The following is a 25,482-nucleotide window of genomic DNA, read 5'->3' as shown; positions in this document are numbered from 1 at the left end:
ATACACAGTATGTGACCATGTGGTACACTTCCTAAAGGAAAACCAAAATGGGACAGCTCCGCCTCATGCCCCTTCACTCCTTTATTGAGAATGTATATGCCGACATATGGCCACTAATATCCCCAAAGGACACTCAAATTCAACTAAAAGTTTATGAGAGGGCTTAGCTCAAAAAACCCCAACTCCTTCTTGACCTGAAGAAAATTGCTTGACTTTTTTTTTCCCACCGAGTTCACCCAAGATGGAGCCTCGCCAGTCACACTCAACCAAAAGGGTCCAAGAAGATGATGAGGAGGAGGAGGAAGAAAGGCCGGTGTTTCCACCCAGTTAGCTCGGAGCTGGCGCAGAGGGTTTCCAGATGCTGCTCATCCGTCTGGGAAGAGCTGCTCAAGGGCAGCCCGGCGCCGGTGGGGCGGGAAGGGGGTGCGAGCAGGAGGAATCCCACCCAGGTGAAATTCCGTCTGCCTGTGCAACCGCCGGCATTCGCACAGACCCTCTCCCATCGTATCAGCTGTAGTGGCTTTGGGCAACACAGCAGGCTCCTTTAATCCACAGGCAGTATCGTACATCCCTGCGTCTACCCCTTCCAGAGGGGCTGGTTACACTTCTGCAATGATCTTACGCACACGTGCATGAAGGATATTTATTTAATAGGCTCCGGAGTCATGGCTAATAGTACTTATTGACTCACAGCATTACATGGAAAAACTGAGAGGGGAAACAAATGAACCCATTTGCCCATCTATAAAATTAATGTACTATCTTACCTATTCCACAGCAGCATTAGGAAGCTTAATGTCTTTAAAGATCAATATTCTCACCAATATACATGCTTTCCTACACTATCTTTGGCAAAACATTTTGTGAAGATGGCTGCCAAAGCCTTATAGAACAAAATGCAGCATTAGAAAAGGTAGGAAAAAAGAAAAGAAGGAAAGAAAATTGTGCTCAGGAAGAAAAAAAAAAAAAGAAACTAGAAGAACTCCCTCCTGAAAACCTATCGATACTCAGAAACTGGGAAAATTCCATTGTCGGCCTCCACGGCTTCTATGTAGCTCTGCGGCTGCGCCGCCCTGTCCACTCCAACGCGGATGCGAAGCCTCCGGGAACGGTGGATAGGGGCACTCAGGTGACCAGCACTTGCACACAGATTGTGTTTGGATGTTACATAAATGTGTAAGAACTAGAAGTTGTGACCTTGTCTGAATGGGAACCTGGGCTCACCAAGTACATTTACATAAAAGCGTAACCCTGGATGTAAGTGTCCATTGAAAGCTGCCTGTGGATTTTTTCAGGTGAAAACTAAGTGTTTTATATTTAAAAATCAGATTCAAAGCCTGGTATAAAAGGTAGTAAAACAAATTCTCTCCTCTCCCAGTCTGTCAGAAACTTCCTATAGAAACATCATCCACTTCTAAACAGCAAACTAAAGGTGGGTAAAATAGATGTGTTGTTTTGCTGCAACAACACCCAGGCTACCTTAATGGATTCAAAGGTTAAAAATCGTGCTTGGCCTTTTGTGTTAGACCTTATGGACAAGCGTCCCTGGAGCCGGCAGGCTGGGGACACCGTCCGTGGAGGGCAGCCTGCCCTGGGCAGGCCGGGGCGGAGCGGGAGGCCGGACCGTGCGTGAGGTGGAAGGGTCGCGAGCAGCCGCCCAGCCCCGCGCCACAGCGCGGAGCATGGAGACACCGCGAGCCCGTCTGCTCATCAGGGCTCCGCGCGACACCGGCAGCTGCACCCGAGAAGGAACTGTATTTTGGGGACCTCCTTTAGTCACTCTTTGTGTGTTTTACACAAAAAAAGCCACAAAATGGGGGAACACAAGGTGAGACTGGACACACTAAGAGTTGTTTCCACCTTCAGGAGAAGCCACCCGTCCTTTCCTTCACATGGGATTGTGAAGATGGCAAATCCTCCCTTAATTAAACTGCAACATTACTTACATCTTTCATGAGTCAAAAATAGCTTTTGGACAGAAAACTATCAGAAGAATTTTCTTTCGAAACACAGATCCACCAACTCCTCCACGTGTCCTTCCCTCAGATCTATCGTCCCGACGCTCCCAGCCACAGAAACAGCACTGAATTATCATCGACGTCCTAATGATCTGCGGGGATGTGTCAAGGATGCCGAGACAAGAAAGGTGAGACTGATGACTCAAGATGAATCTCAGCACTGTTACTTTGGATGAGAATTTCACCTGCATCTACTGTCAAAACGATTTGTCACAATACGAGGAGGATCAGTCTAAAACAGTCTCGAATGATAACCGAAAACGGTGGAAGCTCCCCAGAAGTTACTTGGCACACAAAGCACACAGGTGTGATTCTCATCTCTGAGAGCTTGTTTTACCATCACCGTCTGAGATACGAGTCGAGTGCATTAATACTGCTCCAAAAATATAATTCAGATCAGATATCAGGAGTAAGCATCACATGTTGCTTATTATTTCTGGAATCTCTAGGTACTAAAACCACCTCCAGACTAGTCACCAGCACACTCTTCCTCAAACTTCTTCCAGGTTTCCGAATCCATTTACCAATGCAGAAAAAAGCATCAGTCTGAGTTTCTTACATTTTAAAGCAACAAAGAAAGGCTGCAGCAGCGGACACACACACGGCTTCCTTTGGACAGTTTTTATGGGCATCAAAGTCCACATGAAGGAACCCACATAGCAACCTGTGGGACAAACACACCTGACCCAGCTCAGCAAATCCTCATGCTCTGCAGCTGCTGATTCACCCAAGTTTTGCTCATCTCCTGGCATCATTTTAATTCCTGCAGCCAGGAATTGCCACCAACCAGCCCCAGGTCATCACGACTATCAGGATCCCGAGTCACAACTTGGTCACCTTCCTCGGCATCAGCCAGGGACTTCCTTTTCTTTCCACTTTAAGATCAGCACCCAAGAAGGTTTTGGAGATCAACCAAGACAACTCTGTCAACCCCGGAGGTCACCGTGTACAGTCACATCCCACGAGCCCTGGAGATGGAAAAGAAACAAGGAGCTGAGGGTGCTGCCGCGCTGCACTGAGCTTGGGTAACTTCTAGCTCTGTTTCCCCAGGCACAGAGACGTTTGGAACCAGCAAGGGAGTTGTCTTCTGGCACCAGTACCATAAAGGCAGCTGATTCCACAAAAACGAAGGAGCCACGAGGCTGTAAAAGGCACATTTTGACTCAAATAGCAACAGCAGCTTCTCTGAAAAGACTTTTGATAGAAGGCTAGAAAGCAAAACCCCATTCTCATAACTTCCAAATTTAAAATAAGGCAAAAAAGCTTTCAAAACCAATCAGCAGTCACGGCCGACAACTAAATTATGGCAATCTACCAGCAGTGAAATTAAATTTTAACTTTCCACACAAATCCTTCCAGGCTGCATATTTATATCTTCAGTAATAAAAGCCACATTCGTGGCCTTTGTCAGCTGTAAAAGTTATACAGTAAAAACAACGACAGCAACGGAACTGGAACAACACTGTCTGGATGAGCAGCTTCGTCAGTGACGATTCCTCTGAAACGACACTGTTTTTTTTGCAGAAAACATCAGATTCAGCTCTGCAGGAGTCCTACAGTGAGACAGGGGATGGTTCCTGATAGAAAAACCATCCCAGATCAGGCTTGAGATCTGAACTCCGTGGGGCTACGTGATGACCTGCTATGGTACCCACCTAGGAGTTCCTCCCAGCACACCTCATTTTATGAAGAACGACCAACAAGACATTTTTATCTTCAGCTACAACATCCGATTCCAGATGTGATTAGTCTCCACGGAGAGGAGTCTCTCCAAGGAGGGCAGCGGCAGGATGGGTTGGTTGCTGGAAGCGCTTCTGCCTGCGGCGCGGAGCCGGCTCCGACCAGCCGCGAGCGCCGGGAATCACGAGCAACCTGCGCCGTCCCCACAGCCACGTGGAGACGGAAGGCTACGAAGGGCCCCAAAACCTTGCTGCCACAGGCTGAATCTTGCTAAAGCACCAGAACCTCAGTCAGCTGAACGGTTTCTATCAATGAGCACAAACGGCACTATTTCAAGGACAGAAAAAAAAAACACAGAAAACTTTCTGACTAGGCGCTCGTTTATGCGCTCTCAGTCATGCAAGCAAGTTCATGACTTGTGACCAGGGCTGGAGGGTGGCTTAGTGTAAAACTAAAACGTAAAGTGAAATAACACTTTGAATTGGGAATTCAAATCCTTCCCAGCAACTCAAAACAGCAGAATTTTGCTTGACCATCATTTATAAAAACAGGCTGAGTGCAATCCTGCAACAAGAGGAACGAATACAAACAATACAGTGCTTTAAGAAGGCTTTGTTGTTGTTGTTTTGTTTTGTTTTTAATGAATTATTTAACTTTGTCCAGGTAAAGACGCAGTTTCATCTTCCTGTCTTTATTTCAGCCTCTGCCCTGTGACTCCAAGCCCGAGGCCTGCGCAGATCTTCCTGTGGGGTCTCATCCCCAAAGGCGCCCTGCAGCGGGAGATGCCACGGGAATTAGGGTTTTACCTGGAGTTAACCCTGTAGCCATCCTTACCATGGCCAGAGGCCACTGGTGTAGCTTCTGCCCCCTCATGTTTCTAAATGGGGTTTTGTAAGTGAGTTTTCAGTCATCACGAGGTCAGAGATATTCAGCATCTCTTCCCAAGTGTAATAAAAAACGAACAAGCACAATACAAACACAGAAAAACCCTTACGGGAAAGTTCAAAAAACAACCTGTAATACAACATCTGAACTGAGGAGGAACTACCTTCAGAAAAAAAGAGAGGTCTGAAACTGGAATGCTGCTCCTCAACAGCCTAAAGAGCAGGGTTAATGGGTAGCATTTAAGCACACTTAAATAAGGGGTTTAGGCTGCCATTAGAGTGTTGTGCCTCTCCATAAAGGGTTTACAGCCCTGACTGCTTCAAATAAACCTCTTTAAAATGCAAAGCCCTTTGCAATGAATTGCCCCTTTTTGAGTCACTAATGCCTATCTGTTGTCTGGAGGGTAAACGCAGGGGCACCCACTGGAAGTGGCTTTGAGTGACTCAGCTGGGCGATGAGACCCGCGGATTCAGGGAAGAGGAACCTGGGTCCCAGCAAGGAAGGCAACAAAGCTCCGTGAGGGATGAACCTCCAGAACGGGCTGGAAATCCCCACGGAGCTGCTCCCCTGCAAGCCAAGCTCCGGCTTCACTCCCTCCTGTCCCGCTCCAAAAGCGCATGGATGAGGATAAAATATCCCATCTCTGTGTCAAACCACTGCTCTCCCGAAGAAGAAATAACCCATGCATAGAGCTCCAACCCTTCCCATCACGGCTACCTATAGTGAGGATTGAAAAGCGTAATTGGCACTGCATTTTAACCAAATTGGAGGCAATTAGTTTCCTGAGCTTCGAACCAATCTGAGCTGCAGATGTTCTGAGTCCTTCCCAGAGCCAGGGACCTTAAAAGGACCATAAACAAGCAAGCTGCTTTAAAAGAATCACTTCATCTTAAAAGGGATGTGTCTCTCTGTTACGCTTGCAGGCATCAAAATGGACTCAACTCATTTGGCTGCAGTTGTCCACAAAGATGCTCTGATTCCGCTAAGTCAAAGCAAGAAGGTTTTGAACCCAAGAGGGGAAGGAAAAACTGGAGTTTGAGGGCAAAAGACACCTGCATCATGGTGTGTCTCCTAACCTTGTCCTGCTCTCCTTTCCACCGGGGCAGCTCTGTGCAGAGCGCTCAGGATCTGGGCTTTCCTTGTGCACAGGTTCACAAGCTTGGGACCAAAGCAAACATACACATACACACACACACACATATATATATATATATACATACTACCCTTTGGTATTAAGCAGAAACTCCACTTGGAGGAAGAAGTTAAAAATGAAAAGGACCTGGACTTTTAAAATGTTTACGCTCCTATTACATTTGTTAAACTGGCCAGAACGTTAATCACAACAAGGTGCCCCAAGTGCCCTCCGCGCCGCACGGCCCTGCTAGCCAGGAGAACGGGTTGGAATAACAATATTCACAGCTTCCCCGCAGCCAGGAAAATGTAAATATTTTGTTAAAGTGCTTACAAGACCAACCTACAGTAAATTTGAAAAATGGCCCCCATAATATTTAAATTAAATCCTCCTCTTTAACCTAACAAACATAACCTTACAGCATGGCAGTTAAGCGATCCATTCATTTTCTCTTAAAAACTCGATTCTCTAGTCATTTTTAGAGCCCGTGACCAGCTGACAAACAGAACGAGTAATACCTTCTCTCTAGACATGTTTTTTCTGTGATTTAGGGCGATTATAGAATAGGCTCCAACATGTGCTTCTGCTCAACCTTAGCCAACGTGTGCAAAGCAGTGGGCGAAGACGCCTCAGGCTGGCTCCCTGCCTCATTACATGGAGGAAACTCAAGTTCTGGAGTATTTGTCAACCTCTTCTCACAAAAAGGGATCACCCAGCCACTCTAGACTGTGAAGGACAGGACCACAAACTGTACACACTTTCCTGGAAGCAATGAAAATGAGGGAAATTAGCCATTCCCTTCATCCAGAGAGAGCAGGACAAGAAGCAACACTCTGCAGCAGAGGGATGTACGGGATTTGGACATTGTTTGGTGGAAGAGCAACAGAGCGAATGAGCCTGCCACCCGGCAATGGGAGGAGATGGTCCCTGCCACCTGCAGCTCCCTTGGCAGCGCTTTCCCTGCGTGGGATCCCCACGGACCGCTCCAGGACCCTGCAGGATGCTCTTCAGCTGCTGCTTTCTGCCCTCGGGCCGGCACCTCAACGCAACCCGCTGCATGAGACGACCTGGGGCTGCCGTGTCCATGGGGACGAGCCCAGCACTGTGCCCTCCCGCCCACCAGCACCGCTGGGTACCCCAGGCTCAGGGATGGGAGGAGTAGGAGGATGTGACCCCGGCCCGGAGCTCTGCGGACAGACCCCTCAGAGGCTCCATCTCTGAATGGACACTGGAATTTAGGGCTCCTCTTCCATACTGCAAAACTGAACACTTCGGGGAAAAAAAATAAACACTTTTGGGAAAACAAGGTAAAATCACATCTCCCCTCTAAAAGACAAGAGTATCTAGACCAGGGCCGCTGTGTCCCAGGATGCTGCACCAAGGCCAAGCTTGGGAGGGGGAGAACAGTTGTATTTTGGGTCTTCAATATTATTTGGATTTTTCATCTAAAATGATTCCTTCCAGATCTGTATTTTACAAACTTGCAGGGGAAAAAGTTTTAAAAAACTCTCCTCTATACAAAGGGCATGGACATATTATTGCTACTCAAGGGCAGCAATTTTCCGTGGAGGCTCCCGCTCCTTTATGGTGTGATCTATAACATAATATTCCATGCAATCCTGCGTCCTCCTCAATGCATTTGTAAATAAAATAGTTGCTGCCCAAGACACGTCTCCCTCGCGCCGCCGCCGGGGCTCGAGGGCTGGTCGGCGCGCGGGGAGCCGCTCTGCTCGCGGCCAAAACAACCCGAACGCGGCGCTGAACAACCCCTACAACAACCCCACGGCCGCCTCCAGAACAAGCGAGCTCAGTTAGAGCTCTGCAATGTCCTGCTCATGCGCATCTTGATCGGGGCTAATGGGCAGTATCTCCATTTTCCCGTGGCTCCTACAAACAGGCTCTAATACCTTAGACCCATTTAATCAACACCTCATGCAGACAGCGAAGAGATAATTGAAATCTAAGCACTGCCATCCCTATCCCCTCTGGGAAAGCGACACAGTCAGCACCTTATCTTGCCATTAGGCCACCCTTTGATGTGGGTTTTGCTCTCATTAAGCTGGGTTTTAGCCCTCAGGTTTCCTCCCACCGCCTCTCCCCGAGTGGCCCACGCCAGAAAGAGAGAAAGAACAAAAACGCCCCCGCCGCCCAAAACGGCGAGGACGACAGCTCTGCAAGTCCATGGACAAGTCAAAGATCAGAAGCTGCTTTTTTAACATCTTGTCGAGCAAATTCAGGTAATTGCTGCTTCTGGGGAACCTGGGGGCTAAAACAGGAAGCCCAAAGGGTGCGGGAGGCAGGGGGAGATGCAAAAGGCACTTTCTTGTTTTGAGATGATGAAGGTTGCAAACAAGCAGGATGAAAGTTGCCTGGAAAGGCTGCTGCGGTGGGGTCTGCTTTGAATCGTGCCCTGTTGAAACAAGAGGAAAGCCTCCCGCTGCAAAAAGAAACATCTTTATCATGCTGAAGATCTCAAGGCAGTCCCTTTAAAATGAGGTATTTTCTAAACAAAATACTGGACCGTTTCCCTGCGGGGAACGAGCATCCGAAATCTTACAAATTATTATTTGGAAAAGGACGTAGATTTATGGCGTTTCTGTCACATCTGCCTCAACTGAAATACGATGGAACCTGTGAGAAATGACCACCCAGGGGACCCGGGCAGGCAGCTAAGCAGAGGCCAATCTTTAAACGGGAACCGAAGCTGCACCCCAGCCCCGTAGGGAGAGCGTCAACCCCTGCCGTGAGCCTGGCCCAGTGCTCAGCACGGACCCTGCGACCTCCTAACCTGCTTTCCCGGGTTACACGAGCGTCAGCGGGCAACAAATTAAGCTAATTAATTGCCCTGACTTGCCAGCAGCGATGAGAGGGCAGGATGTTTTCTGCAGCAGGGCCAAGTTTCAGGGCTTCGCAGCAGCTGCCGGCTGGGAAGGGCAACGGTAGCTACACAGCCCCGGTAAGGACGGAGGGCCCAGGACCGGGTGCTCCTCTACCAGTCCAGTACCCTCCAAGCTGCGGATTTGCAATTGCTCATAACTATGAGCCCATCAGCGAGACAGAGCTTTGAAACTCTTTTTGGGTTTGATTCTTCAAGAGTTTGGCTTAGAGTTTAGCCTGCCCAATGCCAACCCTTGCTCATGTGTGCCCACGAGTAGGAAAAGCAAGACACAAGTTTCACTAATTGCAATAACACCCTGCAGTGGCCAAGGCATGCAGGAAGCTGGTGTTTCCTGCACATGCACTCCATGAGCTTTGTTAAGTGAGGAGATTTATAGGATTCCAGGGAAAAGATTTTCGAAACAACTTCCAGGTTTCTTTCTTTGCAAACCTCCGAGGCATATGCAGTGTTGCAGCTTCTTATTCCAACTTGAGAGACTTAAACTTCTTCAAATGCACTAGGAAGAGCCAGCTTGAGAGTGCAAACATTCTGCACAAGGAGAATGCAGGTGTATTCTGCATAAACCCTGTGGAACCACAACCTGGACCATGGTCACATGGGTCCGTCATTAGAAAACACTGTTGGATGACTAAGATGGAAAGCCACCTCCGCACCACCTTTTTTTTTTTGGACAAAAAGCCATTCTTGTGCAACTACGACGTTTTTGTGAGCGCTCAGCAGAGCAAACCCAGCGGCACCGCAGGCTCACGGAAAGGGCCTCTCTCTGCGCGCCAGGGTACCACCGCCGTCGCTGCCACCAGCGTCACGGATCGGACACTCGGCACCCGACAGGCTCAGCCCCCTCAGCTGCCGCCGCTACGGCGTGATGTTTATTAAAATTAATCTGCGGGAGAATTCAATCTGTTTCTATAAAAAGCAGGGGCTAAAGCACAGGCCTCAGAGCACTCGGGGAGGCCGACAGCGCTTCGGCCAAGTCGGATGTGGCGCAAGAGCGTCCAAATTTTGCCGGCCAGCGACGGTGAAAGCCCCAGTCCCTCCCGGGCAAATCAGCAGCATCAGCTGCTCAAGCGCCAGGAGCGTTCTGAGAGCTTCCCAGGGCAGACCTGCAGGACGGGAGCGGGGAGGACGGGCGGGTGGGCGGACGGTTACGTCTCACTGCTCAAAGGAAAATGTTCTTTATCCCTGAGCTCCCTACAAATTAAACAGGATGCTGCAAGGCAAGCGGTTGATGAGCTACATCAGGTGCCACTTGCCACACGTCTGGGGACAGTGGTCGGGCACTAGCAGAGAAGGGGACATGTGAATGTTTTTCCTACACACGGAGACCTTCGGGGCTCGCATGGTTCTCCAAGGACTCAGAAAGGTATCCAAAAGGTTCAGTTGTCCAAAGCACCAAAAACTTGTCCCGAATATGCATTTTCCTTTGAAAACGGGCTGGTCACAGGGCAGTTGCTCAGCAGGCAGGATGCTTTCCCTAAGCTAAGGGACCAGCCTCTGGTGTGTCACTGACTCCTCTCCAACTGCTCTGTTCTGGACTAGCTTTTAGCATCAGTCACTTAAGGGCTGCTGCTGACAGGCACGTAGAGAGACTGGTGAGCGACTATCCAAGGTCCCCAATATCACCATTTTGTGGGGAAAGCCAACATGAAAGGGGGAAGAAAAAAGTACAAAAATAGGTTAAATAGGGTTTGGCCAACCCGCGACGCATTCAGATGACAGCGAAGTTCATTTCAGGGTGCTGGGAACTTCTTAGAAAGATTGTTTGCTCTGAATCCAGAGTCGTCCAAAAGTTCCTGAACTGTATTTTGGCCTCTAGACTAGACAATATAAAAAGAATAAAAGAAAACATATCCCCTCCATCTCCTCCATGCCTGAGGAGCTGGAATGGCGGAACGCAGGGTTCCTCCCTCCAGGGCTGGAGGAGCCAGGCAGGGCGCAGCAGAGCAGCCTCCCTCGCTGCAGCGGCCCCGGAACACGTCAAACTCAAAGGCCACTCAACGCAGGAAGCTGCAATCAGCAGCATCTCACAGAACAAATCGGAACAACTTTATCAAAGTGCTGTATTTACAGGGAGGCTGAATTCACCCCCAGGGCTCGCCTGGCTATTTTGTCTCCATTTTCTTGTAATTTCATCCATCACATTTTTATTTTTTCATTTCTTTTTCTCAGTCCTCCAAAGGTGATGGATAAAACACAGAAATAAATAGGACCAACTGTTCACAGAAGCCTAAGGGAAAACATAATTTTGTTATAAATAATCCTTGGCTCAAATCATGGAAATGCAATACTAAAATTGTTTGTTGAATCATTTATGAATTGGGCTTTCAGTTTCAGTTTGCAAATAAGTTATAGTTTTTGTTGCTGTTCCCTTTCGTTTTGTTTTCTTAGCTGGAAACAAGCCTTTGAGAAACTGAACCGATATTTAATCCAGAAATCCGAGCGACGGAAGGATTTTTTTTTTAAGGGGAAGCCTATGTTAATACTGGGTGGTTTCTTGCATTTACATACAGGATGGTGAGAAGCTAAATTATGATGAATTCTAAAATTCTGTTACTAAGATGTTAAGTTCGGTTTTCATTCCAGCTTTATAATAAATACGTACAAAAGACCACATGGTACCACACAAAACAGCCAAAGGAGAACATTTCTCTGCTCAGGTGATCATTAACAGGACCTCAGTGGGACAATTTATAAAACTGTAAAGGAAATGGGTTCCAAATAGTTTTTTCAGGGAATTAAATGAATATGTGCGATCTAACAGACAAATGGGCATAGGAAAAAGATCCACTCTATGATCTGGAATTTGTTTAAGATGTGAAATTTTGCAGTTTTATCAGCAGAAACTAATGCAGAAGTTTAGTGGAATGTAACTACTCGCTGCCAGGTTTTGCTCCCCTGCAGCAGGGCGACACGAGCAGTGCTGCTGCTCTCCCGAGGAATTGGCAGTTCAGAGGACAACGGATAACACAAACTCCACACAGAACGGCCCGAAGCATCAAGACGTATCAGAGCAGAGAGCTGCTCCTTCAGAGCCTTCCAAGGGCCTCTTCTCCCTCATGTGGAGGAGAAGGAGAGGGAGAGGGAAGCCTGGAGACGCATTAGGGCCTTACCTGATCTGTCCCCGCACCAGTGGTCTGTTTTTCGTCCGGTTCATATTGGAGTCAAAGGGAACCTCAAAGAACTGCAAGAAAAAAAAAGGAAGAATCCAAATGAGAAGATGCTGGATACCAAGCCACGCGTGCCAGGTAGTACCCGTGTTCACAGGGACTTTTCTGCTCTATTTTTGAAGGTTCAGAGACACAACTAACTGGCCAACTCCTTTCACTGAGCTTGCAGAGTCTCCGTTAATATTTCTGGCATCCCCTTAGAAAGGAAACGCACCCCCAGGACTCAAACAGTTGGTCCAAGTGCCCCGGAGTTGAGCAGGTGAAGCGGAGCGTGGTTCCATATTCCGGTGTTTGACGCAGCTTCCATCCCTCCGCGCTCCCACACGTGCACGTACGCGTGGGGACAGCTCTGCCCCAGTCCACGTCAACGCGCACAGACCTCGCGGGGCTCTGCGGCTGCTGGGCATTTTTTCAACATCATCCAACTTCTGAGAACCCACAACCCGCCCTCCAAAATCAACCAGCTCTTGTAAAATGCGACTGAAACTGCTCTGCGCATCTAGCTTGAGCAGCAGGGAGGGAACATGCCGGATGGTGTCATTTAATGTCACCACCCAATGTGACTTTAAACACTACCTATGTGAAGGCCGAGGCAGAGCCATGGCCCTGCTCTGAGCTCCTCCAGGCTTGCACATGGTTGTTCTTCTCAAGGAAGGTTCCTGGAAAAGCTGAGTGCAGTTTCCAATGCAGAAAACGGTAAAACCATCTAGCTTTACATGTGCAAAGTAATAATAAAAATAATAAAAAGCACCTAGAATGAGTTTTATGTATTTAACGGAAGAGGATTTTCTACTGAAGCTATGTCGGAAGTTTTGGGGTAGGATCCAAATTATAGCAAATATGTAGGACAAGCAGCATAACAAATCATTAATTCCAAACGATCAGAATGATGATATCTTGAGTACTGTTGAATGGCACATAGATTTATAAGATACCTATATGATAAAACCTACGTGATTTCAGCAAGCTGAGGTGTCCTTTAGCACATCAGAAGACACATGGGACAAACACCCCAATTCAAACCGTGCCACCTCAGTGGCCTTGCTACTCAACGGGGCTGCCGGCCCCCCGCAAAGCGAAAACGAGAACTGGAATCTGCACAAAAGCCCAAATATCCAGGGATTTTATGCCTAATTGATGTATTGCCAAATGCCAAGCATTTCATATATTTATCTCTTCATCTGCACAAAAATTATTGCCACAAATAAATAATGGGACTGCGGTAAAGCGAAACACAGGCATTTCTGCACAAGCAGCAGCAGAAGAACAAAATCCATTTGAGTTCCAATGCTACTAGACTACAGGATCTGCCAAACAGGCAGCGGGCACAGGGATCAAGTGGGATCCAGCAAAGAGGAGGAGGGGAAGAGATGAACTTGGGGAAGGGATCCAAAAAGTCCTTTGAGGACATGAGCAGAGACTTTTCCAAACACAGAGCAGAGGGAGATGAAAAGGCAACAAACAGGGACCTGAGAAGCAGAAGCAGGATATGGTAAAGCACAAAAGGCTTTTGGGACAAAATAGCTTTGCCTGGATAACGGTTTTGGGTGTAGAGCGAAAAGCGTGAGCAGGATATGGGAGCAAGGCATGAGCAACCCATCGGAGCAGGAAGGAGCAGCTGGAGGCCACCAAAAGGCAGCAGGGCTAAACCAGGAGCACCGGGTTTGCACGCGGCCAGGCCCTCTGGTTCCTCCTGCCCTAAGGCAGAAGCTGCTCCCTAACCAGCACCAACTAACGTCCCGCTCCACGGGCACCGCCGCCTGCTGCAGCCGGCCCTGCACATCCTACCCGCCCACACCTGGGCGGACACGGGCCGGATTTCCACGGCCGAAGACAGGGAACAGTCCGGAGCGGAGCGGGGAGCCCGTCGGCAGCTGTGTGAGCGGTGCCAGCACGAAGGTCTGCAGAGCTGTGGAAAGGAGGCTCTGCTGTGGGCACACGGGGGCCAGCACCTCTGCTCCCGCTTCCCGTGCAGTAACTAGTGTAATTAGTGTAGAACAATTTGGGAGCCCCTGCTGCTGCTCCCAAGTGTCGGAGCACAGCGCGGAGGAGCCCGTGCACATCACCCTGCCTGAGGCAGCCCCCAGCACCCACCGTCCAGGAGACATTTTTAACCACGGATGCCTACCTTGGATCACGTATTCCTGACAATTTTATCCTTTCCCAAGAATCAGGTTGTACAAAAATCCTGCACATTTAAGCGAGGAAGCGCATGCATCTGCATCTGCTTGAGCACGCACGCCGAGTTTTTTCTATTTAAGCAAAAGCTGCTAACAAAACACTTCAAAAATTGCCTCAAATTTGGCAGTGGGAATCACCGTGCCATGCTCAGGAATTGCCCAAGTCTGGTAAAGGGAGACGACTCGGGCAGGCGGCCGCGGGAGAAGGGCAGAGCGGCCGCCGGGGCGGCAGCAGCGGGAAGCGCGCGGTGCCGGCCGAGTCCCCCCGCTCTGCCCCGGGTGCCAAAACTCTGGAAAAGGGGGAGTCTCATCCCCCGCTGGTGGCTGCTCAAGACCAACCTGCAGGGAATTCCCAGCTCTTTTCTCGCATGCCGGAGCCCGGAGCTCGTCCAGGAGCCACCGGAAGCCGCCACAGGGTCTGTGGCTCCGTGGGCGGCCAGGCTGGACCCGCTCCCATCCCGGCAGCCGCGCGCGGAGCCCCGGAGCCTCCGAACGTGCTGGGACCGTCACAGCGCGGGGGCAGCCGCCGCGGCCCTCAGCCCGTCTGCTGCCAACGGCTTGTCCCACTGCTGCGCTCGGGGACAACCAGGTTAAACGAAGAAAAAGTGTCATTTGACATCAGAGCGGCAGAGCAATCCAGAAGGAAACTCCGCAGACCTGCAGTCTTTCTCTCCTCCTGAAAATATTCCGGCTATGTTCTTGCTGATTTATTTACTATGTTCTTCGTTTGCCTCTATTTACGTTTGCAAAAAGCTGGCTGCTTTCGCTTGAGATCTGGGTGCAAGAGCGTCCGCTTCCATACGTAACGCTGGCTAGCGGCAGCCAGTGGGCGATGCATAAAATCAAAATAAGGCTGCTCAAATACAAAATGACTGAAAGGAAGAACAGTTGGACACGACACTTCCGAAAGAACTGAAGCTCATGCCGTCGAGTTATTGGTGTAGTCTGGCAATCCTACAACCAGGGTATGAAATGTTTGCATCTCTTTGCTGCACCGTTGTTAACCCCCGAGTTCGAGGTGGCTTTTGCACAGGAACCTCCTCCGCTCAGTTCCACCGTCGAGCGGTGTCGGCCTGTGTTTTGCTGCTAACAAATTAAGATCACTGTATGACTGAAATCTTAAGTTTTTTTTTTACTATGCCAATCTGTGGGAGAAAAGTGGGGCCCGAGAGAGGGAGAAGCAATGCCCCCCTTAACAAAACTGCCGCGAATGCCACGAATGCCGCGAATGCAGCGAATGCAGCGAAGGCAGCGAATGCAGCGGGCAGCTCATCGCTCAGCTGCACACGCAGGGGCTGATCGCATCACACAGCCCAAGCCAAGGCTGCCCACACGTCCCGGTGCCCACGCGCGAGTGTGACGGTGGAAAACCAGGACTTGTGTGGGAGCTGGTGTGGCTGCAGCCTCTCATCCTGGGGAACAGTGCCCAGGTGCACACGGACTCCCCCATGGAGCTTCCTGCTCCCCCAGAAACCCGGCAGGGCCCATGCGGAGGGACGGGACGTCGCCCCCGGGGATCCCCCACATCCCGCTCTGGTTTGGGAGGCGCTGAATGCCCGGCTGGAGCCCGGCCAGGGCCAGCTCTGATCCGCGACACATGGTGGGAAGAGCCGCAGGCTGCGAGAGGCAACTGGTCCGCCACGTATTGACATAACATTTTGCTCTAAGGCTAAACACATATTTACATGAGGGCCGATAATCCCCTAAGTCTAAAGGCAGAACATCACCCCTGCTATTAAAAGACAATTTAATTTGGGGCCGCTCGGAGCTCTTCTCCTTGCAAAACATCCCCCGCGGGCGCGCGCGGCCCAGCAGCCTCCCCACGGCCAACCTCCCTGGATGCCGTTTAAGGTGGAAAGAAGTTGAACCTGATCCTTTGGAGTCCAAATTACAGGTCCCCTGATCTCGGGGGGTTCCGCTGCATCCACTTGCAGCGAAACAGCAATTAAAAAGCAGCAGAAAGTTTCCGTGCAGGCAGGTGGCTGAGAGTCACCCCGCTCCGCTGCAGACCGGCCACCGCGGTGCCCAGCAGAGGCGCTTGTGCCCTTGGGGACACATTCCTGCCTCTCCAAGCCCTCAGGCAGACTCAGGAGCTGGACACGAGCTGGGGCGCTGGGTGAGCGCCGAGCTACGGGGCTGGGTCTCTCTGCACCGAAAATCTCCCGCTACAGACCCAAGCCACCAGTTTTGCGCCATGTATCTCCACAACCACCCCCAGCTCTGGCACCTCCAGCAGAGCGCTGGGGCTGCGGGTGAACCTGGGACACACGGGACAAGCCTTGGAAGCGTTGGGGCTCCGGTCACTTCCCCTGGGCTACAGGGTGCTCCGGTCCCGCTCGGTCCTGCCAGGCTTGGCCAAGAGCAAGGAGCGAATCCGAAATTCTATCAGACACGTTTCCCATGGGGGACAGAGCAAGTCTGGATACGGGACTGACAACCTGCACCCACCCTCGGAATATCCTTCCTGGAGATGCCTACGGGACCGCACAGCTGCCCAAACCCAAGCCCTGGCCCCTTCACAAAGTTCCTCGATTTTTGCACGTACTCAAAGGAAATTTGCTCTAACGAAAACTGGGGACACAACGGGCTCCAAAGACCTTTCCTTGTTCCTTCCCTGGCAAGACCTCCTCCCCTCTGCACCAACTCCTGATTTCTACTCTTCGTGCTTTAACGATTTATCTCTTATTGTGATGAAGTTGTACGCAAAAGCATAAACGGAAAGCAAAGACACGGCATATAATTTATGGTAAATAAAGATCAAAGTCAAGATTATTATGATCGTTTTCCTTCTGGTTTCCTTTCAATCGCTTTTCTATGAAAACAACAAAGAATAATTAAAGTACATTACAAAGGCCTTTTTATTCAATTGTACGCAGATGTGATTAAATAAAAAAAAAAGGGTAGGATTTTCCAAAGCACTCACGGGCTGATCTAACACGATTCTCACCGAAGTCCACGGCAGTTTCACTTCAATGAGAGACCAATACTGAGTGATTCTGAAAATCCCACCCTAATTGTACAAACAAGGGGAGGCTTTAGAGATTGCTGCCTTGGAGATTGTGTATTTGAGAATCATAAAGGGCACACAGCACCTGTTTGTCTTCAAGATATGAAAATAAAGCAAGGCAAATATTTTAAGGATTAGAAATGCCTTTTTTTTCCTTTTCTTTTTTTTAAAGGCAGTAGCTGGAAACCCTCTGGCTCTGCAGTTCTCAGGCTAGCTCTGAATCTGCTTTAATATTTTCCATTTCAAAGACGATTCCGATTAAAAACGAGATTGATGCAAGCCTGAACAACGTTACTTACCTATAGAAAAGGGCAGCTAAACCCCAAACTGTCATGTCCCAGGAAAGCAGAGAAAGACCTCGTAGGTAAAGCAGCTGCCGTGGGTGCTGGGGCTTTGTTTTTGTTTAAAAGCTCCCAGTAAAACCACATTCTTTGTACGAGCCAGTGTTTAAATCCCATTGCCGTGCGTGCAGCCAAGAGGGGAGGAGGCAATTGCTGAGAAAACGCTGAGATCTGTCACTTCAGACAGATATTTGCAGGACGGAGATTGCACAAACTCCCGGGCTTCGCTTAACCCTTTACCTGGCCTGTAAGCCGGGCCCGGGCAGCGCAGGCCCCGCTCAGGAGGGGCCTTTGGCTCTTTCCTCAGGCACGTGCGAGCACGGGGCATCGGGGCTCCTCAGCCACACGCGCTGCCCCACACTGCCACACTTTTCCTATAGCTTCAGTCCCGCGTGTGCCCACGCTGGGAAGGCGCCAGGCCCCGCACGCCGGGGCTGGTTTCCCTCCCCACTCGCGCTACTGTCCATGCAGAGGCGGCTCTGGAACGAAGCCCCAGACACTGCAAGTGCTTCCAAAGGGGCCGTACGAGGCACTCGGGGGGCCCCATCCAAGAGGCTTTTGCAGGACAGGCTGCCGCGGCCACGGCGCGAGGTGCAGGGCACAAGAGGAGTGGGAGAAGATAACGAAGGGTAACGTTTGATCTTTCGCTGCATGGAGAACTCTAGAAGAAATAAGGGGTGTTTGCACAGAACGATGCATTTCTAGGTGCAGAATTTACCATTTTCCTCCTGGAACCAACATCGTCAGCCCCAGTGCTCCCAAGAAGGAAACCTCTTCCATCTTGTTGCTCTCAAAGTACAAGGCATCCAGGACGTGAAGCTCCTGCAGGAGACAGGCCCTCCGGAGCTGGGGAAACACAGGGGAGACCAGCTCTTCCCATGGAAGTGGAAAATCCACTGTGTTAAGAAGATGTCGTAACAAAAATCACAGCTGCAAACCAGACCCTAGTTTTTTAGATTTCTAAGTCTCGAGAGTGGCACCAGGAGCGGCCTGAGCAGCAGGTTCTGCGGCCTCGGGGAGGCCGCCCCGTGCTCGGGGCAGACACCCACGGCCAGGAAGCACCTCGGAGACGTGCAGGAACCTTCCTGGGAAAAAACCTCCACTCTGGCCACGTGCCAAAGCCTCCTCACAGCACGGGCCATTGCCCAGCAAGCCCTTCGTGCCCAGCACGCAGATAACGTGTCCAAGTAGAGGGTCCCACCTGCAGCCCTCCTGCTGCAGCTGCCCCGGCTCCCTGCCCTGCCGTCACACCGAAGGGCTTGAGGAAAAGCTGTTTTTCTCTCAAAGAGATGGTTTCGCATCACAGCATATTTGCCAGGAGGCCAGCATGCCCTTAGGAAGTACAACATGTAAGCTGGAAAACACCCCAAACTTCAAATAACAGCCTCCTTGCTGCAGATAGGAATTGCCCAAGGTCAGTATCTGGTTTAAGTTACTATATGTCCTAAAATACACGGGGCCAGGTTCTGTGCATCCTGCACAGCTGCTTGGAGCAGCACTGCAGATAAAACCCGATACTGAAGATGCCGTAGACAAATTCCTGCGGTGGAATAAAGTTGTTGCTTGGGATCTCTCGGGGAAGGATTTCTGCTGCCAAACAGAAAACAGGGGCAGACCTAAGGCCCATGGAGAACTGGGTCTCCGTGCGGCCGTTCAGAGCAGCCGAGGTGAAGGCTCTTCAGGGCCGGGGTGCTGGGAAAGCGGCCGGGGCCCTTAGTGGGTCCCTTTAGCACCCTGTCAGTGCTGCCCACTCACATGGTGGTGGAACTGCCTGGGTTCCAACTTGTACCCGTTACCCCTTGTCCTGTCCCTGGCCACCACCAAGAAGAGCCTGGCCCCATCCTCCCTACATTCACCCCTCAGATACTTGTACATATTGATCAAATCTCCTCTCAGTCTTCTCTTCTCCAGACTAAACAGGCCCAGCTTGCTTAGTCTTTCCTCATATGACAGATGCTCCAGTCCCTTCATCATCTTTGTTGCTCTCCGCTGGCCCCTCTCTAGAAGCTCCACGTCTCTCTTGTCCTGGGGAGCCCAGAGCTGCCCCCGATGCTCCAGGTGCCTCCCCAGAGCTGATCAGAGGGGCAGGATCCCCTCCCCGGCCCTGCTGGCAACGCTCCTGGTGCAGCCAGGAACCCACCGGCCTTCCTGGCCACGAGGGCACGTTGCTGGTAACCTGTGGGTAACTTGGTGGGTTACCCAACTCATGGGTAACTTGGTGTCAAACCCGGAACATTACCCGAGGTTCAGCACCTCTGCTCCGAGGCTGGCCGACCACCCCGCGCTCCCACGGGTGCCGCGCTCCTCCGGGGCGCTCGCAGCTTCTTCTGCCCCTTCGCCAAGGCTGCGAGCGAAGCACCAGCCCCACAGAGCCTCAGTAAAAAGCATGAACCCCCCAACACGCTGCAGGGGCCTCGCGGCATCCGTAACGCTGGTGACAATGTTTGTCATTCCAGGAGTGCCCCAGGAGTCCCCGGCACCCCGATAACGTGCCCATCAATCTCGCTAGAGCTGAAAGAGGAGCTGAAAAATAAATAATTCGGAGCTGTATTGCTAAGAGAGATTCCACACACTATTAATCCTAGCTTGGAAACCAATTAAGACACCAATTTGGCAATATCTCCCCCTGCTTTTAAGGTGTGATGACCTCCACCTGTGTAAATTTATTTATTTTATGGCAGCGATCCTTTCAAATGCTTTAGAACTTTAAACAACGGTAGTTGTGGTCCTGGCTTTTTGAGAACAGGATTCTTTTTTCTTTCTTTCTTTTTTTTTTTTTTTTTTTTTTACCAAAAAGGCAGTCAAAGATTTAAAGAAGACAGTTCTTCCTATTTCATTAGGTCGGTCTTAAAAAAAAAAAAAAGGAATAAAGAGGGCAATAATAATGAAAAAATTTGGTGTAAGCACCAGTATGAAGAAGAAACTACCACTTTCCATTCAAAATCTAGCAAGGAGCAATTTGCCTTCAAAAGCAGAACATGAATGGACCCAATCTAAGTCAGGCAGCTTGTATTTCCAGATTACACTGTCTTGCATGGATCTGATGCCATTCCCAATCTGCAGTGCTGGCTCAGAGCAGAGCGTGGCCCTGCTCGGGCAGGCTGGACTCGGCCATCTCCAGATGCCCGTCCAGCCTCAGCCTCTCTGTGATCTTCTCTCCGCACAGAACGGCAGAATCGTTACGGTTGGAGAAGACCTTTGAGATCACCGAGCCACAGAATCATTTTTGGAGACCACCTCGTGCAGCCCCACGCGCACAGGGCACCCAGAGCAGGTAGAGCGCGGTCGGGAGCCCCTCCACACCACCCTGCTCGGCCGTGTCCCCAGGCGCCTCCTCTGCTCGTTCCTCGAGCGCCGCCGGGGACGGGGACCCCACCACGTCCCTGGGAGCCTGTCCCAAGCCTTGGCTACCCTTCCTGTGTAGAAATTCTTCCTACTATCCAACCTGAAGCTCCCCTGGAGCAACTTGAGGCCGTTTCCTCCCACTCCCCCTTTTTTCCCTGATTCCTGGAGCTCGTGCCACACACAGATATTATCTCAAAACAGAAATGAACTCGCGAGATCTTTTTAATATTGACATGGAAATGCCACTCTTGGCGGCTTTGTCTTCCAGGTGCCTCAAATGTCACACGTGTTTGCTAAGTGCTTGTCCAATATGAAGTTTCCTGAGTATCTATGAAAGGAAAAAAAAAAAAAAGGAAGATAAAAGGCTATTTCTGCACCCCAGTTTCTCCTAGTGCTATCTGAGCCTCTTGGGGAGTTGATTTCAAACGCTTTGCTGTGTGTGCTGCCGTCTGACAGCTCTGACTTAACCACATGCAAGATCCAGCTCCCCAACGCCCAGGAAGGCTAAAGGTCTCCGCCAGGCTGCACCGCTGGGACCAGCTTTTTATTCCACGGCAGCGAGGAGGAAAAAGACAAAACGGTCTGGAATCTGTGGAAGAACTGACCGAAGGGCAGTACACGAGCAGACAAGCCCCACGCTGCTTTGTGGGAATTTCAGCACCGTTTTCATCTTCTGTGACACCGAAACCGGAAACTCTGGAAGTCTTTAGGCGACAACGGACTTGCCCTCGGTACCTAACCTTGGATCGAGGGCTGGCTGCCTTTGCCCGGGGAAGCCAGGATGTCTGTGTGAGGAGGAGGAGGGCTCGGAGCCCAGCCCCGAGCTCCTGCTGTACAGGCTGGTTCCTCAGTGTGGAAACGGGGAGTTAAATCCAATAAATTAAACTGCTTCTCTCTGAGCCCAGGTTAGAAAGCGATTTCACCCCCTCACTGCACCTTATCTAAGAACAGACATTAAATAACTCACTAAATAAGAGGCCACCGGGTCCCCTTGAGGAGACCTGACGCTCCACGGCCTCCGCGGCTGCCCCTGCAGACACTGCGGAGGCTCTGGAGGCCGCGGGCGCCGTCGCTGCCGTGCGCAGAGGGGCAGCGGGCGGCTGCGCTGCGGCCAGCCCTGCAGCTCCCACCACGGCACCGGCACCGGCACCGGCAAAGGGCATCTTTGCTGACAGGAGTTGTCCTTCCTCGAGAGAATCAGGGATGTTGGCCGAAGTGCTGCCTCTTTCCTCACACACCACGCGCCAGAGCTTCGCGCTGCTGCCGCCGCCACCGCTGCTGCTGCTGTCACCGCTCCTGCAGGACACCTGGCTCCGGGGCCGACCACCCCCGAGCCCCGCGCAGCTCCACGGCCTCCGCAGTGGCTAGAGGAGCTCGGCAGCGAGGGCCATGCCAACGAGCCACCCCTGAACGCACACAACATTAACCCGCCGGCCAGAGGGCACTGGGTCTCTCGGGACAGACCCTCAGTTGCAGAGGCCACCAAGAGCCTGAGATGAAGCTGCAGCTGAAACGGACACTGCCGCGTTTCCATCACTAGGGATTCTCCTGCAATATCTACTTTGGTAGCAAATTCCAAACTCTGAGAAGAAGCAGGATTTGAGAAACACTTCTCTGTTCCAAAAGGGAGTTTGCAACAGAAAGCTCTCATTCAAAATAAAAAAAAACATGCAAGACATTCTTGAGAAACGTCAATTCGGCTTTAAAACTCATATTCTATTAAATACGAACGAGTTTCTCTAGTTAGCCAAGTCCTTAAATGTACCCTTCTAAATATGCTTCAGTTCCTGTGTAGACAAGGCCCAGGCTGTACTTACATGATCACCATTAAATACGAAGTGGTGAAATTAATTGCGGTGTTTAGCAATACTGCATAAGAAATGAGATTTACTGAGGAAACACAACATAAAACAAAAACAGCAAGTGGTTACCAGGTCTGCATGTTGTACTAAGTAAAAATGGATGGATATGAAAATAGCCATGGAAAATTATGAATAGGCAGGCACTCTCATCCAAACTTCTATGGAAGCCAAACACTCAGCCCACCTACTTAACTGCATGCAGTAGCAGTACTAAAAATAGAATGAAATCTAATTACAAGCCATTTACACGTTGAACACGTCATGAAAATAACTGCAGAATTGTGCTGTTGAATACACCCAAGTCTAGCACCTTACAGGCCTAGTAGCAGGGTGGAAAGTTCAGGCAGATCTCACAGTTTCACTATTTGAAAGCAGGGGAAAAAGTGCATTTGCACATAGGAATTATCTGTTCATGGCTGCAGAAATGACAAGAGCAATAGTACTGTGTTCCCAGCACGAAAAGAGAAAGAGAGAATAAGAAGAAAAGACAGACCAGAACAACTGCAATCCGGCCAACTCTTTGAGTGCAAGTGCCTGGTTTCCACCAAAGCGCAGTGGGCATCCAACTCCTCGCTGCACTTCGGCTGTTTCTAGCAGAACACTCGCACCGCGTTTTCCCTACGAAAAACAGGTTTTGGGGGACGGTTCCTCTGGCTTCCACGCACTTCATCTGCACACAAGCACATGCATTTGCTCTATAAATATTTATAGTTTGGCAGCTCATTCTCCAGAGCTGCCCGGTGGCCCCTGCGCCGGCTCCGGCGCTGCTTCCTGCGGCGTCCCCGTTCCAGACGCTCCGCTCCGCTCGCCGCCGCGCCGGGAACAGTCGTACCTGTTAGCAGAGAAGCTGTGGACAACCACGTGCGGCTTCCAAGAGCTGGCGGAGCCGCCGACTGGCACCGGGACCTGATAAATTGAAAGAGAAGAGACACGGTGGCCTCCCTAACACGGAAAAGAGAGAAGAAAACCTGGGCAAGCCCCAAGATCTCCCCTTGGGTGTTTCCCATCGCAGTCCACAGGACTCAGGTTCAGTCAAGGGAAAAAAATGGATTTATTCAACTGTTTTGCTAACCAGCATTGGTCATTTTTTAAAGCAGAGAGCTGCTTTGGAGAAAGAGGACATTGCTCTTAAATACACCTCTGGTCTCTTAAAGGATTCAACTATAGATATATCTCCAGGAAGGAGGATCCCGGCATCTCCAGGATATTTAACCCATTTAATTGTCTAAAATATGATACAGACAGATTAAAAAAATGTTATTTTACTTTGCTATATTCTCCTGCCTCCAACCTCCCAAATAGTTATCTTTTATGGAAAATATTATTTGGGGAGGTGAATGGGACAAAGCACATATGAAAGCAACCTGTCTGGAAACCTATGTTCAAGCAAATGGATCCGTTTTTCCACCTCTTTCCTTGTTGGAGGTCTCCGGAGGAGGCGGATCGGGAGGAACACCCCAGCACTAAGGGGCTGGATTCACCTGGATTAAAGGAGGGCTGAAGCTGCCTCCAGGGCCAGCACCTTCCCCAGGACCCAACCAAAGAGGCGCTGATTGGCGGCAGGAGGACACAAACCTCCTGGTTTCATGTAGGAGAAACCTTCAGCTCGAGAACCTTGGATTAGATGGACCCGGACCACGGAGCCTGGCACCGAGACACCGGCAGGATGCGCAGGATGCGTCTGCCCCGCTTGGTGCCTCCCAGCTCATCCTTTCAGAATTACAATTTTAAGTATCAGCAGGTGCTTTAATATTCATGGAAATGCCTAGGAAACAGTCTCAGATTTCTGCAGGGAGGAGGGTAAAGTCCCGAAGCTCCTCCCGTGGCGGCGGGAGCAGCCTGTCCAGCTGCAGCGTGAGCAGAGAACCCAGCGGAGCAGAACACCGAGCACCAGCAGCGGCTACGGACGAGGCGGCACGAGGAAGAAAATCAGCAGAAAGGTCCAAAACCTTCCCCTGGTTCCCAGCTTAGCTTCGCTCCGAGCTAGTCTCGACCTGCCACCCTTTGTTACTCGGTTTTGAACAGTTCCTTTTCGCCCTTCTGCTCAGCAGGGCTACACAAGGCGAGCTCTGCTTGACACCTCCAGTCTCCCCACAAGGCCCTTCTGGCTCCAGTTGGCTCCTCGGCACCTTGTCACAGAATCCCAGAATGGTTGAGGTTAGAAGAGACCATCCAGTCCAGCCTGTGCTCCAGCAGGGACACCCAGAGCACATGGCACAGGGTGGCAGCCAGGCAGGTTTGAAGATCTCCAGAGCAGGAGCCTCCACAACCTCTCTGGGCAGCCTGTGCCAGGGCTCTGGCACCCTCACAGCAAGGAAGTTCTTCCTCACGTGGAGATGGAACTGCCTGGGGTTCAACTTGTACCCGTTACCCCTTGTCCTGTCACTGGCCACCCCTGAGAAGAGTTTGGCCCCATCCTCCCTACATTCACCCCTCACATGTTGATCAAATCTCCTCTCAGTCTTCTCTTCTCCAGGCTAAACCGGCCTTGCTTGCTCCATCTTTCCTCATACGATAGAGGCTCCGCAGCCCCCTGTCACTCCCCAAAAACGGGGCTGAGTGCAGGGAGGAGCAAGAAACCACAGAGAGGAAGAAGAGGGAAGCGTGCACTGACGGGACTTCCGAGCCAGGGAATGCTGTACTAGACCAAAATAAAAAGGCTCTACCATACGTCGAGCAATAAAATGGGCTGACGCAGCGAGGTGCAGAGGCTGCTGCTCACAGCAGGGCCAAATGTGCGGCAGGAGCAGGAGGGAACAGCCGCACACCAAAAAAATCATCAAGCGATGGAGAACGCAAAGAAACGGCCAACACGGGGCCGCAAAGCGACGTGGGGGCGCGTTACCCACTGGGGCCCGGGGACGTGTCCGCCGCTCACGGCATCCCTGGAAGGGGCAAAAATCCCCCCTGTAAGAAACTCTGCTCCGTCTGCAACCCCAGGAGCCCCCAATGCCTTCCTCCTCTGG

At 50.8% G+C, this 25,482-nt stretch overlaps 1 protein-coding gene across 1 annotated transcript in view; it reads right to left on the bottom strand.

The window, feature by feature from the left end:
- COX10 (cytochrome c oxidase assembly factor heme A:farnesyltransferase COX10) overlaps window positions 1-25,482 on the bottom strand; it is a 76,954-nt gene that overhangs the window by 15,322 nt on the left and 36,150 nt on the right. Inside the window, exon 5 of the mRNA XM_088523464.1 lies at window positions 11,725-11,795. Within this exon, the coding sequence (XP_088379590.1) occupies window positions 11,725-11,795 (71 nt within the window). The remainder of the gene's footprint in view (window positions 1-11,724; window positions 11,796-25,482) is intronic.

Source organism: Tinamus guttatus, unplaced genomic scaffold (assembly GCF_059628265.1).
Source record: "Tinamus guttatus ecotype Peru unplaced genomic scaffold, ASM5962826v1 Tinamus_guttatus_pri_ptg000188l, whole genome shotgun sequence".
Lineage (NCBI taxonomy): Eukaryota > Metazoa > Chordata > Aves > Tinamiformes > Tinamidae > Tinamus > Tinamus guttatus.
This window is presented reverse-complemented; position numbering and strand designations above follow the sequence as displayed.